Here is a 22,928-nt window from a genome sequence, read left to right on the forward strand (position 1 = left end):
AAAAGTACTCATCAGTTGCTTGCATTATATCTGCCTCTAATGCTCAAGGGCAATGGATAGGTTCACTTACTCATCCTTATGAAGTGCGTTGAAATCCCTTTCCTGATAGATGCAGATTTTTTCCCCCCAGGTTAGTCAGCAGGGAATGGTCTGATGCTCATGTTTGCTGAATGGAAAGATGAGGACTGGGTTCCTGGTGTCACTGCAGTCTTACAGCAAGAGGAACAGCAGGCTAATCCTGTGCCCAGACCATGTGATGTATGTTCCCGTTATATGTGTGCTTCATGCATAAACAGTAATTCCTTAGTTGTGGATAGTCGGGAGCAGTGCAGACGCCCAAAAGCTCAGATCAGCTAATGTGAACACACACTTCCCCGCCCCCTTCCTGGCATAACTTGTGATCACAGAGCCATGAAAGTATGTGAGTCCCTCCCCCAGCACAGACCGATCCCACCGGGCATATGATCTGGGCCCCATGTCAGCCGGAGCAGGCAGCACCAGCTTGCCACGGTGCTGCTCGCAGCCAGAGCTATGACCTTAACGAAAGAGAGCTTCCATGGGGCTCTCCTGCCCACCTCTGGAGTGGGCAAGGCTGACATGGATGGCATCAGAGAGAAGGAGGAAGCTCTGAGGCAGTCAGTGATGAGGACTGGAGCAGCGGTGCCAAGGAGGCGAGCAGTGGGAAGGCTGGTCATGCACAGCATGGCAATGTTCGGCCGGGAGTTCTGCTATGCCGTGGAGGCCGCCTTTGTCACACCAGTGCTGCTCAGTGTAGGGCTGCCCAAGAACCTCTACAGCCTCGTGTGGCTCATCAGCCCTGTCCTGGGCTTCTTGCTGCAGCCCGTGGTAGGTTCAGCCAGTGATCACTGCACCTGTAGCTGGGGCAGGAGGCGACCTTACATTCTGGGTCTGGGCATCATAATGCTGTTAGGCATGGCTTTGTACCTCAATGGGGACGTGATGATCTCAGGTGAGTGAAGGGCGTGCGCTATGCTGACAGACAAAATTCATCCTAGCCTTTTGAATCAGAAAAAATTTTCCTTCTTAAAATGCACTGTTAAAATTTGGTATCATGTAACTTGGGCACACTGAAGGAGCTGGGGAGCACTGTAGTCTTTGTGTACATTCAATCCTAACACTGAATGTTATGTATCCTGTGCGTAGTGTTCTGTAGTCTGTGCATGTGATTGCATTGTATGTTTCTTTGGTTGCCTGATAAGCTACAGGTAAATATTTGCTTAGGCCATAGAAGTTTTTATGAGCTAAGACCTACCTTGTTAGCTTAAATGATAGTATTGTTTTTGTGATGTAATACATGCCCAAACTGAATCCCCGTTCATCCCTATTTTAGATGGATTAGTATTCAAAATACTCGCCTTCAATTATTGCAGCACTGGCTTGACTCTTGTGTTGTGCTGGTGAAAACCAAAAATTCTTAACTGCTCGGAAACCCCGTTGCAGCTGAAACATACAAAATAAAATAGGAGTGACATCCATATTGTTACATATTAGTTTGGGATATAGCTTCTTAAAGTCTTGATACAAAGCTGTTGCTGACTAGGCAGATGGGGGAGGTGTGTGTTTAATGGATTGATTTATTATTTCTTCCTCGATATTATTGATGTTGAATCAAATTGATTTCATTAACCCAGAGGGAGATGTTGCAGTCAACTCTTGATTACCTAAAACAATATAAGGGTTGGACAAAGAGAATAAACTGAAACTTTACAAAATGCATGTGTTAGGCCACCAGAGCATGCCTTGAAGGGGTAAAGGAATAGATTAAGAATAGAGATGCCCTTGGTCATGGAGCTTGAAGAATGCTGAGCATGTGCTGACTCAAGGCAGTAAGTCATCCTAACCCAGCTCAGCACTACACAGACTCAGCTCTCCTGCTTCTCTGATGAGATTCTGGTGTCACTGGACTCACTGGACCAGTCGTTGTTTAGATTTTGAGGTATCAGGAAAGACTAAATGTGGTTTTGCAGAACATGGTACTGTTGCTGTCAGAATGAGGGTGTTTTTCTTTTTTTAGCTTTCATCGATGAGAGAGACAAGCAGCGGACGTGGGCAATAGTCATTACCATGCTGGGAGTAGTACTTTTTGATTTTGCAGCTGATTTTATTGATGGTCCCATCAAAGCATATTTATTTGATGTCTGCTCTCATCAGGATAAAGAGAAGGGTCTGCATTACCACGCCCTCTTTACAGGTACACTGATCCCTTCTTTTCCTCCCTACGTCTCAAAGGAGGGGAAGGAAATTGCATGGATTTTATCCTCACTGTGTTTCTAATCTTGAATGAACTGATCATCTGATCCTGCACTTCAGTCACGAGACTTTTGTTGCTGGGTTTTCATTACTCCAGAGAACAGCAACTTGTGATTGCTGCTACAAGAATTCTGAAGAAGGCTGCAGGCACAAATAATTACAGCAACACCGGCATGATTTAAGAGTAATTAGTTATTTTAAAATGTGGAGTAGTGTTTGTTTGGTTTGTTTTGCGTTTTTTCAAGTCTTTGCTGAGGGAAAAATTAATGGATGTAGCTTGTTTCATTGCTATTGCACGTAAAAATAACATTTTTGACTTGTCATGTGACATAGAACAAGAGCTGCACAAACCAATGGAATTGATTTTCATTCTTCAGCAGTGCTCCTCTATGTGCTGTATAGAAACAGGAGTTTTGTGTAAAATTCAGAAATTCACAACTCCCACAAAATAAGTCCAAGTGGTTCAGTTCAAGTTCCTGAAAATGAAGTTAACAGCTTCATTTCCCTTTGTACATTTGTGGAATGTTGTCAAGCTACAGAAGGACACAAAACTGTTGGAACAATGCTGAAGATAATGTTGTGTGGAGACCTCATAGGAACCTTCCAGTATCTGAAGGGGGACCACAGGGAAGCTGGAGAAGGACTCTTCTTTAGGAAGATGAGGAGAAAGTTAGGCTGGATGTTAGGAAGAAATTCTTCCCTGTGAGGGTGGTAAGACACTGGAATAAATTGTCCAGGGAGGTTATGAATGACCAACCCTGTCAGTGTTCCAGGTGAGGTTGGATAAGGCCTTGAGCAGCCTGGTCTAGCTGGAGGTGTCCCTGCCAGTGTCAGGGTGGGTGGGTCTGGATAATCTCTAAAGTCTGTTCCAACCCCTCAACATTGATTCTATGGAATCATCTGTACAATGTGAGCCCTGTGTTGAGGAAATGCACAGGGAAGGCGTGTAAAGCTGTGTACCTATGAAGTGACCCGGGAGGAACCTCCTGCCATGTCTGAGAAAGCACTAGACAAAAAGCAGACTACATGAGAAGTCATGCAATCTTTGTGGCTACTGAGCCCCCAGCAGGAGCAGAGACACGTAAACTCAGTAGCAGTTACTCTGTTCAAGGAGGGAGGTGTAATAGCTACTGACAACAGGCCGATTTTGGACACATGAAATACCTATATCCAGGAACACAGTTAATAAGGGAAACTTAGAGCCACATGGGAATGAAATCTGTATTATCCATTAGAAACAGATAAAATGTTAAAGAAACACTTGTTTGGAAAGACAGAGGAGTAAGTCTCTATGTATATTCAGCACAACTCTGGTTGCAATTTTGTTTTGGATGATACTAAAAAGTCTCCAAGTTTGAAGCTACAGATTTAGCTGATTCAGTGTACTGAGCTGCAAAAGGGGATGTGGGACAAATAACATGAAATAAGACTGGGGCAGAGTGTGTGAATTGGTCCAGCATCCTGTGCTCTCCACAGCAAGTTCATCTTAACCCTTCCTAACTGAAAGTTCCCTGGTTTGGTGTTGAAATCCTCCTTGATTGGAGTTCTACAGCCTCCCAAGGCAGTCTTCTCCAGCAATTCACTGGTCTTAGTGTTTGTTTTCCCTAACTGTAATATTAATATCCATTCCCTACCATTTACATTTGTCATACCCCATTTTATCCCTATTAGACAGACAGCAATCTTCCCATTTCTTGTCCAGGCTCTGTTTTAGATAGTTTCTTTTTCCTACTTTAGTTCCTTCTTTCCTTTTATACTTAACATTTCTAAGATTTTACTCTCCAGTTTGCCTTCAGTTTCGGGTTTGAGCATGAAAATTGATAGCTTTGAAGTTATGAAACCCATGGCCACTTATTCAAGTGGAAGAAAGGGTGCACACATCCAGTAACTCAACAGTCAGGCTGCATTCCAATATCATAATGCTTATTTTTCCAAACAGCATGCAAAGACATCCTCTAATGTCAAACATTCTGTCTGCAAACATACCCTGAAAATAACATTGTGTAGATTTTCTTTAAAAAGTTATTAATAGCATAATTGTTTTTTATGAGAACAAGAAAGGATACAGTCTCCTGTGAAATGCCATAGGTCACAATGAAGGAGGGCCACAATCAGACCCAGGAGGGCAAAGAAGTTACAGAAAGCCCAGAATGAAATCAAAATCCCATTTTTTTGGGGGAAGCAAGTGCAGATGGTGTTAATTTTTCTTAGATGCAGGGCTTTGCTGTAGACTGTTATCAGTTCTCCTAAGCAGAAGGGTAGAAATGCTTCCAAGTTCTTGGAAAGTGCCTATCCTGTGGAACTCCCAACCATCCATCCCCCAAAGCCACCTGGTTAACAAGGTGTCAGGACTCTACAAAGGTGCCACCCCTACCAGAGCTTCGTACTGAATGTAGAGGGCACGTACCTGTGCATCTCTGTGTGCACTTGTAACAAAGAGAAGAAACTGTAAAAAAACCAAACTGACTGAAATTTAGGTTTATTAACACCAAAGAACAAAGTAGCATTCTCATTTTACCCTTTAGTCTACAGCTTCTGAGAAAATTAGTAAATATATATGCTTATATTTGTTCCTTTCTGTTTTCTTTTCCAAGTGGTGTTGTACTTGGATTTGTGTAAGTACAAAACAATGCCATTGGGTTTATTTCCTTTTTTTTTTTTAATTTCACATGGAGGCAGTATTTCTGTTTGGACTAAGCTAAATATAATACAATTTACAAATTCTAAACTATAGAAACTCTCAATATAATTTTTAAAATGTTTGTTCTGTGAAAATAAAAAAAGAAAATCACAATAATTTTTGTAGGATTTAATTTAGTATCACTTGTATTATTTACCATTTCAAAGAAAACACAGTTTTAAAGTGTCAAAAAAAGAGATGGACCCTATTTTGCTGTGTGTTCAGGCAAATTCTGGAGAGCTTTACCTGACATATCTGAGGAGATTTTTCAAGAGATGTTTTAGTAACTGCTCATGTATGTGATTAGCTCAGTATTCCTATTTCTTGTGATAAATATCTGAAGAGTGATTATTCCACCATTTCTAGAGGGCATCACATATTGAAGGTATTATGTTCTTTTTGTTTATTTTGTCAATGCCGGTAGACATTTTTTTTTCCCTTTCTTTTCCCCCACCATTGTAGGTTTGGGAGGAGCCCTGGGTTACCTTACAGGTGCTATGGATTGGGGTCAAACTATACTAGGATATACCTTGGCATCAGAATTCCAGGTGATTTTCTTCTTCGCAGCCTTGGTTTTCATAATCTGCCTTACCATACATCTGTGCAGTATTCCCGAAGTCCCACTGAGATATGAAAATGAAGAGGCAAAGTTCTTGTTGGAAGTGACTGAACACCATAAATACAGCTCCATAGAGGAGGAAATTAAGAATGGTCACTTAAAATCAACATGTACTGAAATAAAGGCTGCAGCCAAGCCAGGGAAATGCATGGTTGCATCACGCACAGAGGTGAGTGCAGAGGTGATTTTATAGTTCATGTCTTTGCATCCTTCAAGAACCCTTAATTAGCTATTGCTGATTGTTTGTAATGGAGTCCTTTCACAAGCACAGAAAAGAACCCTCCACCAGGATACAGACATAGGAGAAAGCCTGTTTGCCTTTTTTTTTTCCTTTAGAAAATATTGCCCGCAAGAGGCATGAGACCAGCTAATTCTGATGCTCTGAACCACTGGCAGGGATGAGGGAGAACCTGGCTGGATTTGCTGCTCAATGTCAGTGTCTTGATGTCCTCCTCATGTGAATTTTGTGAATAGGATCTACTTTGTCCTTTAGTCTTGACATAATTAGCATAAAATTGTGGACAAAGACTACAGACCATTAATCTTTGATGTAGTTCTCTAATTCTCACTGAAGTCCATAGAATTTTGTACATAGTACATGTGAAATGTGTGACGTGGATTTTCTGCCACTCAACATTTTATTGAGCACTAAGGTGTTTAAAATTGCTAACTCTACAGCAGTGCTACCTTGCTACCAGAGTTTGAGTTTTATTTTGAGTGATATTTTAGCTGTGCCTTTGGCAAAATTTTGAGGTGGGAGAAAACAGTGAGTACTTTTAAATCCTCACTGTTGTTTTGTTTCTGATGCATTTTTATAAAAAATTTCAACCTAAAGCACCTAGTAAGAGGTGAGTCTACCAGAAAAATATCTGGAGACCCCACTTCTAGCATGTTGTTGAGAACAGTTGATCTTTTTTACTGTTTGGTTGATGACTTTTAGTGCTAGAAATCCTCATGGCTATCTCATGGTACCCTAGGTAAGCAAAGTATAACACAATAGTGGTGACACAATTGCTTCTCATTTTAATTCCACTTTTGATTTCTTGGCATTATACATTGATACACTGATACAAAGATTTGATAAATCAGGTAAAATGTACTAAGCTTGTTATGTAAGTACTAAGCTGTACTAAGCAAACAGTTATAAGTAGGAAAGCAATACTCTTGTTTAATCTGTAAGTAAAAGGGATTTCTTATCTTTTATTATTTATAATTTGTTTTATAATAATACTTGGTATTTCTAACTGGAAGAAAACTACTATTACACCAGATGCAAGACGTATGAAATGAGCATTGCCTGATGAGAATGCCAGGCAAACACGGAGTGGGGCAGACAGCAAGGCAGCAGTTGTGGGGAGAATCTGACAAAAGCACTGTGATGCTGTCTGAGCTTCCCCACAGCAGACCAGCTTCAGCAGCCAGCATCCTTCACCAGCACTGCTCACTCTGAGTATCCTCTGAATTGTTAGAGATGCTGAGCCTCATCAATTGCTTGGACCACGTAGGCTTTAAAAAAAGAGAAGGCAAATGAAGATGAGAGAGTGATGCAGTGAAAGTGGGGGGAGCAGACTGTGGTTTGAGGTAGCCTCTGCCTTGGGAAGAAATAATTCCATGGAGTCAGTAACATGAAAAACATGGAGTTCCATGTCCAACACTGGAGGTGAAGCTGTGGTGGTGAGCCTGTGCCATTGCTCTCTTCTCTGCCTAGGCTGGGCAGCCTGTTAGAGTCCCACAGTGCTTTGATCAGTCTCATGTTTCTTTGATGTGCACTTCTTTGTGTGCATGAATTCTAGACACTCACTGCTTTAATGATCTGGCTCCTGTGGCACATGTTGCTGAGTTCATTCACTACCATAATCACTTCCTTGAAGAATTAGTTTGGCTTCCTGTTTTTCTGTTTCTTTTTTAAATTGCAGGCATCATGGCTACATTTCTTCTAAATTAAGGCCTATGTTCTCACATGCTAATAGCTAACATGATTATTAATGAGATTTGACCTGCTACAGTATGAACAGACGCCCAAAGCAATTCGCCTTGTATTCTTTTGAATGGTGCCAAATTATTCAGGGTCCACTGCCAAAAAACCCAAGTCATATTGCTTCCTCTGTATTCTTATCATCTTATTCCCTGAACTGTAGTGATTTTGTAGAGATTATTGGTATTCTGAGCTTTTGAAGGATAAGGTGCTTAAACAGAGCCAAACTTCAGCACATTATTTAAATTAGCATGCAGTTTGTGTGCTGGTATGTTTTGAATGTGTGCATTAAACATTTATGGTTTCTATTTCCACTCTCTGGAATATCTAAAAAGAAAAAAAAGTTTTTATCTAGCTGTCAAATTATTTTTGGTAATCACTGCAGTGTCCTTTGTAATTCCATGACCTTATCTTAAAACTTTGATTGGAAAGGCTATTTTAAAAAGCAGGGTGGAAGAATTGCAAACTAAATAAAACCAAGTCAAACAATTGTAATTATCCTTGAAATAACACTAATGAGTCAATCTGGAATTCTTTTGTTTCCTTTTTATATTTGTAGAAGAACATAAAGCTTACCCTGTTTAGAAAAAGACAGTGATGCCAAGAGAAATTCCAAAGGATTTGGACAATACACAGTCCAAGGTGGAAGTCAGCAACTTGAATTTTGGCATTCCTATGGGGATTAAAAACTTCACACTGAAGCAAAATATTTTCCAACTTTGTATGTGGTGATTATTCATAGAGTAGCTTGCAGCATAGCCTAGTTCAAAGGAAAGTATAATTGTGAAAAGCAAGTACAAGACTGAAGGAAGAAAGGGAAAAAGGACATCTTAGAGCAAATTGAAGATGAGATCTAGTCCAGGAATTTTGAGTAATTAGCATAACTTTTGCAGTTCTTCCATATTTCATAACATATACTTTCCCTTACCATCTTTCCCAACACTGTTGTCTCCAAATATCATGAGAGAAAATTGGAGGTTTTCCATCATACATAGTTAAAATCAAATTTTTTTTTCCTCCTCTTTGAAAGCAGTGAACTATGCAGGAGCTTTAATACAGGAAGAATTATGTGTCAAAATACGTGATATCCAGCACACCTACAGTAGTTAAAAAAAAAAAAAAAGCAATATAAATGATCTGATGAATGTGACTGGAAAAGAAACTGAGAATTTTGGGGCACGGGGCTGAGACAAGGAGGGAGATAACCTGGGGCATTAAAGGTGGTGAGAAGATTTGATTTTCCTCATCAGTGAGATTTGTTAACCAGCACCAATTAAGTTTTGATCACGAAATGAGTTATTTCTCACTTGGTATGAGGTGTTCAGATGCTGGAGCTCATATTCTCTGTGTGCTACAATGGGGAACCACAGCTTCTCCCTGCTTCAAGGACAGTGCACAGTGGAAAGCTCATTATATGCCCGAAGATGTAGAAGTTTCCCGAGAAAAAGAAGTTTCCTTGGGAATTTAGCACATAGAATGGAAAGGGAATAAGGTCTCAGAAATCTGTAACACATTTTAATTTTCAGGAAGCATTTTGAGCATAACTTTTTTTCTGTGGCAGCTTTAAATTTTCAGTGTAAAGCTGAATGGTCTCTATAAAGAAATAAATTTTGTTTCTTGTTGTTTATGTTGTTGGTTCATTGGGGTTTTTTTTAACTCTCTGAGTCTGCTTTGGCAGAAAAATTCCCTGTGATTCTGCATGTAAATAATTGTCATACTGATAATAACAGCAAAAAATGTTACATTTCTGCTGGTATACTCCATGTCTTCTATTGTTTCCGTGAATTTTATAAATTGAAGAAAACTCAGTACCCAAGCAACTTTTCCTAGCAAAAAATAAAAGACTTTGGAAGTTTAGCAATGAAAAGATACCACTAAGGGCTTCTTCATTTGCTGTCAGCTATTTCATTAGCCTTCAGGACAATAATACTGTATTATTCTTGAATATTTGCTTTTAGGAAAAAAGGCAGATGACCCTTAAATACCTCTTGAAGACACTTTTAAGCATGCCATCCCACTATCGTTGTCTCTGTGTGAGCCATCTCTTTGGATGGATGGCTTTCCTGTCCAACATGCTTTTCTTCACGGATTTCATGGGACAGGTAAAGTATAAAATACTCTCATTACTCTTTCCTTGTAGCATCTCCTCCTCCATCAAAAATAAATGCAATGGTGTTACTATCCTGAGAAAACTACACTGCTGTCAGAGCCATTTATATCTGGATGGCTCAACAATAGTTTTGTAAACCAGCTAATTAAGGTCAGGCCCTTGTTCCAAGGAAATCATTGGGGAAAACCTTTAGTGTTTGTAAGGCTATTTGTGTCTAAATGTTCCAAGTGAAGCTCTCAGAGCTGGTCCACACACATCCATTTTCTGCTTTGCCTCGGAGCTACTCCCAGGTTTTCTAGCTGGGGCAGTACTTGGATGCAGCTGGCCTTGTCCTGATGTGTGTGCAGCATCCACGCAAAGCCCTTCACTTGCACTGCAGCCTTCCTGGCCTCAGTCCATGCAGCTCTTTGCACACAGGGAGCTACTCGGTAGCAGAAAGTTTTATTCCTGTATTTGTCTGTCCTGAGTCCCTTTTCTCAGCAACTGTTTGCCTTCACAACACCCAGTGGTGCCTTTTCCATGCCATTCCCAGGGACTGTATGTCCTTGACAGTGATTGTTGCCTATATGGATGTCTCTGCCTCCTTCCTTCCAGAGTAGTAATATGGTCCTGCCACAAATCTCTCACTGCCACTCCCTGCTCTACTGTGGTTTCCACACAGTATTCCCATTTCCTTGCCTTTTTTGTCTTTGTAGGCAAGACAAGAGGCAGGGACTTCTTCCCTGCAGTGCAGATGAACAAATGAAAGAAAAATGTTTTGCTTGTCTAGAAAAGTAACTGAATAAGACAATAACTGTGTGGGAAAATTAGTGTGTTGACAAAAACCTGAAAGAGAAAACAGAAAAAAAAAAAGGTAGATAAATTAGGGCAAGAAAGGCTAAGGCAAGAAAGCAGAAGTGGAGAGAGAAAGTTAGTTGGAAGTGGGACACCCAAAGCACAGAAGAGCAAATGAGTTGATGTAAAGTAGACAGTCCAGGAAAAGGCAGAGGGTAAAAAATTAGGCAGAGCCTGGGATGTGATAGTCCAGTGAGGGTGAAACCTGGAAAATTACAAATGGGTGGTTAGGACACTGCTCAACAGATTCCTTGAATGCTCCCTACCAGGGATGGGGCCCATAAGAAGGAGGCATTCCCTACATGGAGCTATTCCTGCCTTCTGTAATTTTTGTGGTCTCTTTCAGGTTGTGTACCACGGGAATCCCTACGCACCTCACAATTCCACTCTTTACCTTACCTACAAAGCAGGAGTGGAGATGGGATGCTGGGGACTGTGCATCAATGCAATTTCTTCATCAGTCTATTCTTGTAAGTATCCATGAACAAACTCCAACACTGTGTTTGCTGTTTGCCATTGTTCAAAAACCATAAAGAGATGCCAAATTACCTGGATTTTTTTTCTACATTGAAGCTTTAAGGAATGTTACATTCTCAGCATTGTCAGAAACTCGTATCTTAGCACAAACAGTTCCTGACCATATGATGAGGGGTGAATTTGGCAGTAGGACATTGTTCTGCACATGAACTGACCCTGAACACTAAAAATCATTCTGAAATTAAATGCCACACCAAATTCCTACATGCTCTTTCACCTAGCAATGCTGTAGCTGTAGGCTTTCAAATGTGACCTCTCCCCATTTGCATTCCCTGTGCAGAAGGTCTTGCCAGAAGCTTGAATCTTGCTCTCCAAAATTATGTGTAAACATGCTAGCACAGCTCCTCAAGAAGATTTTACCATAACTCTTCCCAAGGATTAAAAGACTCATGATCCGAAAACTCAAATAAGTAGCATTTTGGGGGTTGATTTGAGCATCTAAAAGAGGCTTGAGGGAAATGTTTTCACCTTTGGAGCTTAACTGCAGGCATTTTTGTGTGGTCTTTCTGTGGATGAGTATCTCTTGGTGCAGCTGCAGTGTGAGCTGTAGGTTGAGCTTGGGGTGGTGTGAGCAAGTATTCTTTGGCAAGTTTATACCTACAATAATTTGAGGTAATTTCCAAAATCGTTAAGATTATCTCCTTCATTGCATTTTACAAAATACATTTTTTTTTTCCTTAAACGGAACTGCCTGATAAAATGTGACTTTTTTTTTTTTTAATCTTATCAGCATTTTCACTTTCTTTTCACAGACTTGCAGAAAGTCCTTCTGCCATACATAGGATTAAAGGGACTTTATTTCATTGGATACCTACTTTTTGGACTGGGTACTGGATTAATTGGTTTGTTTCCCAATGTCTATTCCACTCTGGCTCTTTGTTCACTCTTCGGAGTCATGTCCAGCACACTGTACACAGTGCCATTCCACCTCATTGCAGAATACCACAGGGAAGAAGAGGTGAGTGCAATGTCTCAAGAAGCATTAAGTTTATATCTGTCTGTGTTTGTTAAACCTGTTTTGGGGGTAAACTGGATAAAAATGGTGAGCAGCTTTTAATTTTATTTTTGAACTATTAATAATGACACATATGAATGGGGAGTTTCTGACAGGCGGAGTTTACATCCCGGCCCCAGACTCTCCAAACAGGCCTTCAGTAAAACAAATAATTATTTATCATCAGATCTGAAACAAAGCCAATCACAGTACATGTTCAGGCAGTAAGCAGGTAACTGGGCTCCACTTGTGTTGTCTTCAAGTCCTACCTTCTTTATATCCTTCCTTCCAGCCACATTAGCAGAGGACTTACTTCTGAGTGCCTGAGGTTAATAACAAGCCTGTAAAGGCTGTCAGAATTTTTAGTTAACTGCAAAGTGTTACAAAAGCTCTTAGCTAATAAACAAATGCCATTCAAGTAGAAACAGCTTTATATGGTTCAGTATTAAATCATATACCACATCCTCATTATCTTTCTAAATGTCTGTGGTTGGGTTTTTCTCCTCCACAGCCTTAAATCCTGTTCCCAAGGAAAATCTGGAAAAACTTGCACACCTTGTATCATGTTACTGGGCACAGCAGGATCTTCATGTATTGTCAAGTGTTGAGTTCTTGAATGGAAATGTCCTCTCAAGTCTCCTAAGTTAAACAGCTGGAAACAAGAAAGATTAAGGAGAGTTGGAAGAAATTAGGAAAAGTTCTCAGTATATCTTGGGACATCTGAAGAAACTAATAAAGGCAATGTTGAACCATTGGAAAACCAAATAAAAAACATAGTTGAAAGCAGCACAGGGCTAGATCAAGTGCTAGACAACATGTCCTACTGTTTTGTACAGCTTTCACCAGCACCCTTTGAATGATGAACACAACAAAACTCTTTTAATTATTCTCCTGAATGCTAGGATGATGTTTCAAAGTGATTAAATATTTCATATATACGATTCCTAATTTTTCAGTTAATTTCTTTGCTCCTTCCAACAAAGAATGATCATGGTGTGTTATCAACACAAAACAAAAGACTGAGAATGAGCCCAGGTTAGGGTGAAATCTAAATTCTTACCTCAGGTCAGCCAACTCAGAGAGGAGGAGTAAATGCAAGATTTTTATCTGTTTCAAGACAGAAGTGAAATAAAATAAGCTAAAGTGTACATGAACTTTACACTTAATAGGCCAATATATTCATGTGTTACTTATAAGACAGTTGTTTCTTGTTTGGTGTATGGTATTTGCTATGACTGATGTAAAATTACATATAAATCTATGTTAGATTTTCTATTAATGGGTTGAGGTTTAGCTCAAATCTTTTATAATGTACAAGGCAGGGGAAAAAAAAGCAAATATCAAGCATTCATTTACAGATTCATGTATTTGTGGTCAGAACTACATATATGAACATTAGGAACAGCCCAGCAAAATAAATACAATTTATTTTTCAAAGTGTCTAAAATTGGGACTTTATCATTTCAGAAAAAGAAGCAGATATTTTTCCCCCACTCTACCAAAATCATGTGTTGTGTTTTATAATGCTGCCATTTCAGCTCCTGTTCTGTGCTGCTGTTCCCTAGGATCCAAACTCAATTTTTTTTTCTACTGGATTAAGAAGAGACTGTTTGTCTCCAGCACTTGTGAGCTTTGTGTAGCTCAAAGGCAAGGTAATAGGGTTTGCAAAAAAAAAAAAAAAAAAAAGGCATCTTAATGGCTAAGAGAATTTGTATACCAGAACACCGTGGTGTTGCTGGCCTGCAGCCTGCAGTGTGGGAACTTCTTGTCATTGGAATAAAACCTCCTCCATTTAACAGCCTATGCAGGAAGAAAATAAATATGTCAATTATCACATAATTTCCCAATAAAACAAAGTAATTCTTTCTGGAGGAAGGACCCCCAGAGATCATGCAGATCCTTCTCAAGGAGGGCAATCTGGAGCAGGCTGCCCCAGGTCTGGTTTGAATGAGATCCCACAACCCCTCTAGTTAACCTGTTCCACCAGCCTCACAGGGTGCTAATATGCAAGACACCTGTACATAATAAATGAAGGCTTTTGCTCTGCTATGTATATCATAGCAGATACACAGATTAGTGATTTAAAGCAGTCCTCAGCAGAGTAGAAGAATCCTAATCTGGATGTTTGTTTTCAGGTTGCTTTCATCCCCAGCAATAAAAGTATTACATTTGTATTTTAGAACTGATTTTCTTTATGTGTTTTGAGCCATAACTCCAGGTTCCTGCCTGTACGTGTGTGGGGTGTACCAGCACTGCTGTAAAGCCTCTGGATGTGGTTCCTCACAACATCCTTCCTTCTAAAGTGAAAAGATGGGTTTGATGAGTTAGATGGATAAGAAAGTGGTTGGATGGTCACATCCAGAGGATCATGGTCAATGACTCAGAATCCAAATGGGTATCAGTGACAAGTGGTGCACTCAAGGATCTGCACTGGGACCAGTGTGATTCAGTATCTTCTTTAATGACATAGACTAAAGGATTGAGTGCACCCTCAACAAGTTTGCAGATTACACCAAGCTGAGGTGTGAGGATACACCTGAAGGACAGGATGCCATCCAGAGGGACCTGGACAAGTTCATGTGGAACATCATGTGGCCCATGGGAACATCATGAGGTTTAACAAGGCCAAATGCTGGTGCTGCACCTGGGCTGGGACAACCCCTGGTACCAGCACAGGCTGTGGAATGAACAGACCCAGAGCAGCCCTGCCCAGGAGGGCCTGGGGGTGCTGTGGGTGAGAGGCAGCACATGGCCCAGCCATGGCACTCACAGCCCAGAGAGCCAAACGTGTCCTGGGCTGCATCCAGAGCCCCGTGGGCAGCAGGGCAGGGAGGGCATTCTGCCCCTCTGCTCTGCTCTGCTGAGACCCACCTGGAGCACTGCATCCAGCTCTGGGCTTCCAGCATGGGAGGGACAGGGACCTGCTGGAGTGAGCCCAGAGGAGGGACACAAAGACGGTCACAGGGATGGAGCGCCTCTCCTCTGATGAATGGCTGAGAGAATTGAGATTTTTCAGCCTGGAGAAGGCTTCAGATTGACATAATTGTGGCATAATTTGAAGGGACCTTGCAAGAAAGATGGAGAGGGGTTTTTCACAGGGGCACATAGTGACAGGACAAGCAGGAATGGCTTCAAACTTAGAGAGAGTAAATTTAGGTTAGATATCAGAAAAAAAATCTTTAATGTGTGGGTGGTGAGATACTACATCAGATTGTCCAGAGAAGTTCTGGATGCCCCATCCCTAGAGGTGTTTAAGGCCAGGTTGCATGTACCTTTGAGCACCCTGGAAAGTATCCCTGCTCGCAACAAGAGCATAGGAACAAAATGATTTTTCAGGTTCCTTCCAGTACAAACCATTCTGTGATTCTATGATGATTCTTTGATAATATGATAGTATGGCTCCTTCAGCCATGAGTCAGAGCCAAGTTATTCATGACAGGATGACCTGTACTGTTAAATGTCAGTTTGACAGAGCTCAAATTGACCTGAACTTGAAAATAATGTGTAGGTTTTCTGGTCAATTTTCAATTATTTCCTTAAGAGAAGGGATAGAGGGGAAAACTGCAAATGAGAAAAAATTTGGTGGAAGCTTGGAAAACTCACTGTTACTTGTAAAATCTCTATGGTAACCTCTGTGGTACCGGGAGCAGCAAGCTATTGATGAGACCCGCTGCCCCTGGAGCTGTAACAATGTCTCAGCCAAGAGCTGCACGTTGCTGACACTGCCCCGTTTCTGGGGTTTGTTCTGTGCTTCTTTGCAGAGCCTGAAGCTGCAGGAAGGGGAACAAGCAGGGAAGCAGGGGCGAGGGAAGGGCATCGACTGTGCTGCACTGACCTGCATGGTCCAGCTGGCCCAGATCATTCTCGGCGTGGGCCTGGGGCTCCTGGTTAGCATTGCTGGCAGCGCCGTCACCGTGATTTCGGCATCCACGGTGGCGCTGGTCGGCTGCTGCTTCGTGGCTTTCTGCATTCGGTACGTGGACTAGGACTGCAAGAAGCAGTCGGAAGGGATCTCCCCAGGGGAGCATTTTCTTTCTGGGTCAGTAGCACTGGTGCTGTTGCTGTGCTGACGCTGCTGGCATGTGATTCTCTCTTACCTCCTTGGATCGGTTGCAATTCCAGTGTTTTATGAAATGGAGACTTGATAAAACTGGTTGCCTTATGCCTCAAACACATACACACACACACACACACACTCTCTCTCTCCCCCCACAGTGTGTTCACGTGCTGTGACATGTGATGGTGTGTGTGGCCACGGTATTTTGATGCTCTACACCGGGAATCATTATGAAACTCCTCATTACCAATTTGTGAAAGTTAGTGGATGAAGAATGTGACAAATTGAAGTAAGATAAAAGGACAGAGTTAGGAAGAATGTTTTTATTTATCTTGTTCTTCAAATGTTCAAGTGTCCTAAGCTGGGGGCTGTTCCCTCCAGTAGTCAAAAGCTGCAGGAGATTCAAACTGGTTAATTACCAGCTACTGTCAAAAGCAAATTTAAGTGTAAAAAATTACTGGAATATAAAAAAGATTGAAGCCTATTGTTTAAAAGCATTACTGTAAAGTAATTATTTTGTACTGGATCCTGCTGGTTTTGTATGAATGAAGTGAAAGTACTGGCTGAGCTTGTCAGGAAAATCTGTCTAAAGCTGCTTTGCAAATCCATGTGTAGGTACCGACCTAAAAATCTATCTATGGAAAACAGTTGCCATTTCTCCCTTCTTTTAAAAATGGCCTCTCAGTTCTGATGCTGTAATTGAAAAAATAAACTTGGTCAATGTAAGAATTTGACAGCTGTTTGACCACATAAATCTTGACATTGGATATGGTAGCATCTGTCTTTTCTCTGTTTTCCTTCATGCTTTGACTGAAATGGCATTTGCTCTCTACAGAATATTGTAGATAAATTCAGTTCTGCAAAGCACTATCAGGAATTATTGTACAGTACATACATAATCCCAGTTATTTGTATTTAATTGCATAAGAAGCTTCATTCTTATTTTTATAATACTGCCAGAGTTTTTAAAACCTGTTTGTGAAAGCAATTTATTGTATTTATGCTGTGCTTCTTCTGTCCTGAAAACTGTCATATCCATCCACTATGTTATATGTTAAGCCACCTGAAGCCACCTGCTAAGGTTGTTAATGAATATTGAGAGTCTATGGGCAAGTATGGTGTTTATGGTTGTTTTCATTCTTAATGTTGCATGTGTATCATCAACACTGTTCAGAGAAATGCAGTATTGAGCTTATCAGCTCTTAGAAGCTCTGCAAGACACGAACTGGCAACACCAAAAATTAAATGGTTACATTTGAGCATCAAGTGCCTCTGCAGAGATGCATCAGCTTCATCCTTTTTCTGTGTTCTATAGAGTAGAATGAGTCACATATTCTCAGGAAAACAAATTTTCCCTTAGGTAAATTCTTATTAATTTTAACAAGCCTGTGGGATATCTTTTCTTGATGATGACTGTAGGCCCCAAAAGGGGCTCAGTGCATGACAAACTGCACCACAGCATCTGCATCCTGCCTATTGAAGAAGCCATGTTTTATGGTTTCTTTTGCTTTGTGGCTCTTCATTTCACACTCATTTCACACCAGAGAAAACCTGGGAAGACAGAGCCCCTGCACTGTGTTTGAAACAGTTTGCAGGTGCTGAGACAGCTGGAGCACGAGGGCCTCAACAGGCACAAACAGGGGGAAGCCAGAAAATGAAGGATTGTTGTCTTCACAATTAGCTTTATGCTATCATTAACTCACTAACTTCCATTAACTCTGTATCTCCTGGGAGGATGAATTTTCAAGGGAAGAGCAAGGCATCTATGGAGCCATAAAAACAGATAAAGGAGGAAGTGATTTGGTTTCATAGAACTGCACCATGTAAACTTGTGCACCAGGAGCTGAGGTCATAAAGCTCTGATTCCACTGTGAGGCAGTCAAAGAAATTTTGCAATGCTTACCTATGTCTTTGTCAATATTTTCTTTGAGGTTTAACTCCATTAGAACATTAACATTTAAATGGTCATTTAAATCCCTGCTCTGTTACGCAAAGAGGATGCTGGCCCACAAAGGGACCATAAGATCTGTGGCAATGTAAGAAGGGTCCTGAACCTGCAGAGAGAAGTGAGAAGAGCCTATCATGTATATCAGTGCTATTATTTACAGATTTATTCAGAGAAAATTGTTTCAGAAACTTGTATTATCATTTCTCACAACCTCATGATCTTTCCCTTTAAAACCCACTGTCAGCTACAGAAGACAGAATTAAACTCATCTTTTCTCTGTAAATCTCCATCAAAACATCCTGTATTGTTCCCAGGACTGCAAAACAGTATGAGTCTTTGTTAGAAAGAGCAAACTGACAAAAAAGTATGGTGCTCATACTGAAGTTGAAAATGTATCTCAAATGTTACTGAAAACAATACAAAATGTTACTAACTCATAAAAGGGGATAAAATAAATATTTCTTTTAGCAATAGAAATGTTACTAATGTATGTTACTAATATAATATATTACAAATACGTTAAAGGGGATAAAATATTTATTTCAGAAAAATAAATGCTAAAATTTTAAAAATGTTGAAGGTATTGAAGGATTGTACTGTAATGCTATTAATTTAAGAAGTTCCACCTCTTCTGTGCTTTTACACTAGTTCTGGACTTGAGCCATCAATATGAGTATTGACTGTACTTAACATCTACTTTATAGCAGTGATGTGAGTATAAAGTTACAGGTACCCTGTTCCTGATCTTTCTCATCTGGTTTTATTTCCATATACATAAAATCAAATAAATAAAGCTCCTCTCTGTATCATGTTTATGCAAATGATACACTTAGACGAACCACATAGAATCACAGAATGGGTCAGGTAGGAAGGGAACGCAGTGGGTTATCTGGTCCAATCTCCCTGCTTCAGCAGGGCCATCCTAGAGCACATGGCACAGGATTGTGTCCAGAAGGTTCTTGAATGTCTCCGGTGAAGGAGACTCCACACCCCCTCAGTCACCTCTTCTCAGGGCTGAACAAGCCCAGCTCCCTCAGCCTTTCCTCATGAAAGAGATGCTCCAGTCCCTTAATTGTTCTTGTATCCCTCCTCTGAACCCTCTCAAAGATGAGATGCCCTGCAATAACCAACCCTCCTCCTTCCCACTTTCACAAAAATAGTCATGGCTGAATAAAACAAGGCAGGAGACCAAGTCTGTCACCTTATCTTCATGGCACTTCCCTTTTTCTTTCTCTTACAAACATCTGCCACTTACTCCCCTTTAACAAGCAGGTATGTGACACAAGCAAATCCTTAAAGGAACTTCTGGTCTCTTGTTTAGAGGACTTGAAGTCTTAGTAATGTCACAAGTATTCTGATTTTTTTTTCTCCCGTGTTCATTCTGTGTTTCATAGTGCTGTCATTAAGTTTCTTTGACTTGCTTGAAAACAAGCAACTCAGGTGGCTTGTGGCAGATAAATCTTTTTTTCCAGAAAGGCTACACAAGTCAGGATGAATCATAAATGTCTTTGCCTTGGGAGAACTCACATCTTTCACATTGGTGCCTGTGAATCACTACCAGTCCCTGCAGCATGTGAAAAGATGGTGCAAGTGAATGTGGCAATGGTGACATTTGATATTTTTGAACTGTAGAAGGATTGGGTGGAAGTATCTGCTGTAAAATGTCTGTAAATGATTTTTGGCATGACAAAGCTATAAAAAATGAGCTATAAAACAAAATTTTCCCCTCTAAGTTTCCAGCATTCATTTCCAATCTCTAGCTGCTCCATCTTGTTTATTTAAGAAGCAAATGTTCGGGGTCACTTGTTAAAGATTGAACTGTGAAAAGTGATTTGTAATTTTTATGGGCCCTGATGTGATGCATCCACGAATGCTGAGGGAGCTGGCAGACATCATAGCCAGGGGGCTCATGATCATCTTTGAAAGGTCATGGAGATCAGGAGAGGTGTCTGAGGGCTGGAAAAAGCAAATGTCACCCACTCTTCAAAACAGGCAAGAAGGAGAACACAGGAACTGGATCAAGTCAGTCTCACCTCAATATCTGGAAGGGGTATAGGCCTCCTCAGGGTGTTCACTGATGACACAAAGCTGAGGAGTGGCAGATACCCCAGAGGGCTCTGCAGCTCTTGAGAGGGACCTGGACAGGCTGGAGAGGTGGGCAGAGAAAATTTGTCTGAAGTTCAACAAAGGCAAGTGCAGTGTCCTGCACCTGGGGAGGAACAACCCCTGGCACTGGTACAGGCTGGGCCCAACCTGCTGAAAAGCAGAAGGACAAGGACCTGGGAATTCTGGTGGACAACAAGCTGTCCATGAGCCAGCAGTGCCCCTGTGGCCAGGAGGGCCAATGGTGTCCTGGTGCATTAGGAAGAGCATTGGCAGCAGGCCAAGAGAGGAGATGCTGCCCCTCTGCTCAGCCCTAAGCAAGGTCTTGTCTGGAGGGCTGTGCCCAGTTCTGGGCTCCTCAGTAAAAAAAACATGGAGCTCTTGGAGTGCGCCCAGCAGGGAGCTACAAAGGTGATCAAGGGACTGGACCAGGCTCTGCTCAGTGGTGCTGAGCAATAGGACAAGAGACAATGGGCAGGAACTGATGCACAGGAAGTTCCACCTGAACATGAAGAATGTCTTTGAGAGCAATGAATCACTGGAACAGATTTCCCAGAGAGGCTGTGGCATCTCCCTCACTGGAGTTATTCAAGAACCTTCTGGATACAATCCTGTGCCTTATGTTCTAGGACAACTGTGCTTGAGCAGGAAGGCTGGAACAGATGAACACTGTGGTCCCTCCTGACCTGACCCATTCTGTGATTCTGTTGCCTTCTATGATGTCCAGTTTCATGCATTGCTCCTATAGATATGCAAAATGTATTAAGCAGAAGCGTTTCCTAATTTTTTAAAATTGGAAATTAGCATTTTACCTCCCCAGGTATTAGTATTTTACTTTGGTATTAAGGATAGTGACTTCATTTCAGAGCCATCAAACTGGAGGCTGGTCCCGTGGGTAAGCACTTGCAGCAGCAGGAAAACAAAACTCAGTGCTTTCCAGCCTGGATTGCGGAGCAGACTGAGATGAGCAGCCCTTCTGTTTCCGGGGGCAGAGCTGCGCGGTGCGAGGTGTCGGGGCGCTTTTGGCGCGGGCCATTCCCAGGGCTCTGCCCGCTCCAGGGGAGCCGGGCGGGGCTGTCCCTGCCCAGCCGGGTGCTCGGCTGCCTCCTGGTGTTCAGCGCCCACCGGAGCCGCCCAGTCCTGCCCTCCCTCTTAACCCTTGTCACGATCCGCTCGTGCGGGGTGTCGTGATGGTTCGTTAAGCGACCCCAAAAGTGCAAAAAGGCAAACGGCAGGGGACCATCAATTTAATCACAACAAATGCACCTTTATTGTGGTACCAACAGCAAATGCGATAGAGGGGACAGAAAAGGGAAATAAAAAATAGAGAGAAAAGAGGGGAAGGCAGATATAGCTACCACCGTTGAGACGAGATCCTCAATGGGCCAGCCACACAGATTCACCATAGTCCGTGGGGGTGCACCGAAGTCTTCCCAAAAGGTTGCAGTTTATATAGTCTTTAGCCAAAGTGAGTGGCATCTGGCCAGAAGGTGGGCAAGATCGATGGGCCATTGTGAAGAGCCCGTTGGTCTGTGAAGCAGGTGCTGGCATGCAGGTACAAGCCACTGCTTGTCACAACCTGTTTGAATGCGGCGTTCTGTAGAAGCACAGCGAGTGCACCTGCTAACAGTCACTTGGCAAGTGTCTGTCACCTCGGCCAGGCCAGAACTCCTGTCAGGGGTCTTCAGGGTCCTTGGGACGGTTGTGAGGCAAATGAAGGAAACTTCCGACTGTCTCTCACACCCCTCCACTGGCTGCTCACCGTGGGGCTGCTGCCCTACCGTTCTCCTTTTCTGTGTGTGCTTACACAACCAAGGAAAGCTGCTCGTTGCCAGCTGTAGCCCGGCTGCCTAACACATTGCAGACCCTGCCCAATGGACATGTGGTGGTGGGGAGCCCCCCATGGACACGTTTAGCATCAAACGCATGGCAGAATCTGGACTTGGAAACCTTCAGTGTTGAAGCCAAGAGTCGATCCTGCAGTGCAGGATTGCTGTTCCCAGCTTGTTTGGAAGATGAGTTTTTGTTGCATTGGCTTACCACAGCTAATGTGCATCAGGAGGTGGGGGGACATTGGTGGCAGCACAGAGGGAGGCAGCATCAGAGTCTTGGACACCTCTGTTTTCAAGGCCCCTCTGCTCGTTAGATACTGAGAAGGAAATGTGACAAACAGCAGATTTGTGGAGTCTAAGGAGTGACAAGAGAGAAAGGAAACATTTCTGACAGAGATGCCTTTTGCTGAAGTCTGGGAGCTTTACACTGGGGTTGCACAGCTGGCAGATCACTACCTAAGTGCAAATGTATCTCAGATGATTTGGAGTTTTTTCAACATTCAACATATTTCAAACATTACATTTTCAACATATTTAAAAAAAAATATGTTAGCTTGCAATGCAACTTGCAAATTATTCAGTTTCCACAGATTTTGAGGGTTGAGGCACTTTTTTCTTTAATAACTGCCTCAGTTCCAACAAAACACCCAAACCTAATAAGCAGACCTTTAAGAAATATATCCCAAATATTGTTAGATTGTTAGATTATCATAACATTGCAAAACATGGCAATAAAATAGCTTTTGGAACTATGATTCTCTCTGAGAAAAAGATGGCACCTTATCAAAGGGTGGTGTTCTTTTCTGGACAGCAGTTTTGCATTTTGGAATATTTTCCTTGGAATTGCTTTATATCATGTGTGCTCAAAATTCAAGATTTCAGTTCACATCTCTGAAAATGAGATCTGAAATTTAAACTAGATTCTTCTTTTCCCTATTATGATCCACTGTACAAACTGAGCAGTTACT

General features: G+C 41.8%; 1 protein-coding gene across 2 annotated transcripts; it reads left to right on the forward strand.

Annotated features, from left to right (window-relative positions):
• The first annotated feature begins 531 nt into the window (after positions 1-531).
• SLC45A2 (solute carrier family 45 member 2) lies at positions 532-16,294 on the forward strand. 2 transcript variants are annotated; one of them, XM_053931899.1, is made up of 7 exons: positions 532-970; positions 2,036-2,212; positions 5,414-5,739; positions 9,504-9,647; positions 10,836-10,959; positions 11,779-11,984; positions 15,782-16,294. In XM_053931899.1, the coding sequence occupies exons 1-7, from the start codon at positions 532-534 to the stop codon at positions 16,004-16,006; spliced, it is 1,641 nt and encodes a 546-aa protein (XP_053787874.1). In that variant the 3' UTR covers positions 16,007-16,294. The 2 variants fall into 2 exon arrangements, with proteins under 2 accessions (XP_053787874.1, XP_053787875.1); XM_053931900.1 differs by having other exon boundaries at positions 5,519-5,739.
• The last annotated feature ends 6,634 nt before the right edge of the window (positions 16,295-22,928 follow it).

The sequence above is a fragment of the Vidua chalybeata genome, chromosome Z (assembly GCF_026979565.1).
Source record: "Vidua chalybeata isolate OUT-0048 chromosome Z, bVidCha1 merged haplotype, whole genome shotgun sequence".
NCBI classification, from domain to species: Eukaryota; Metazoa; Chordata; class Aves; order Passeriformes; family Viduidae; genus Vidua; species Vidua chalybeata.

What these genes read in the sequence shown, in the direction of transcription:
- SLC45A2 (XM_053931899.1), top strand. Translation starts at nt 532, where the DNA reads ATGACCTTAACGAAAGAGAGCTTCCATGGGGCTCTCCTGCCCACCTCT. An exon ending in TGGTTGCATCACGCACAGAG is followed by an intron (nt 5,740 to 9,503) that starts GTGAGTGCAGAG and finishes ATTTGCTTTTAG; the next exon opens with GAAAAAAGGCAGATGACCCT. An exon ending in TTCTTCATCAGTCTATTCTT is followed by an intron (nt 10,960 to 11,778) that starts GTAAGTATCCAT and finishes TTCTTTTCACAG; the next exon opens with ACTTGCAGAAAGTCCTTCTG.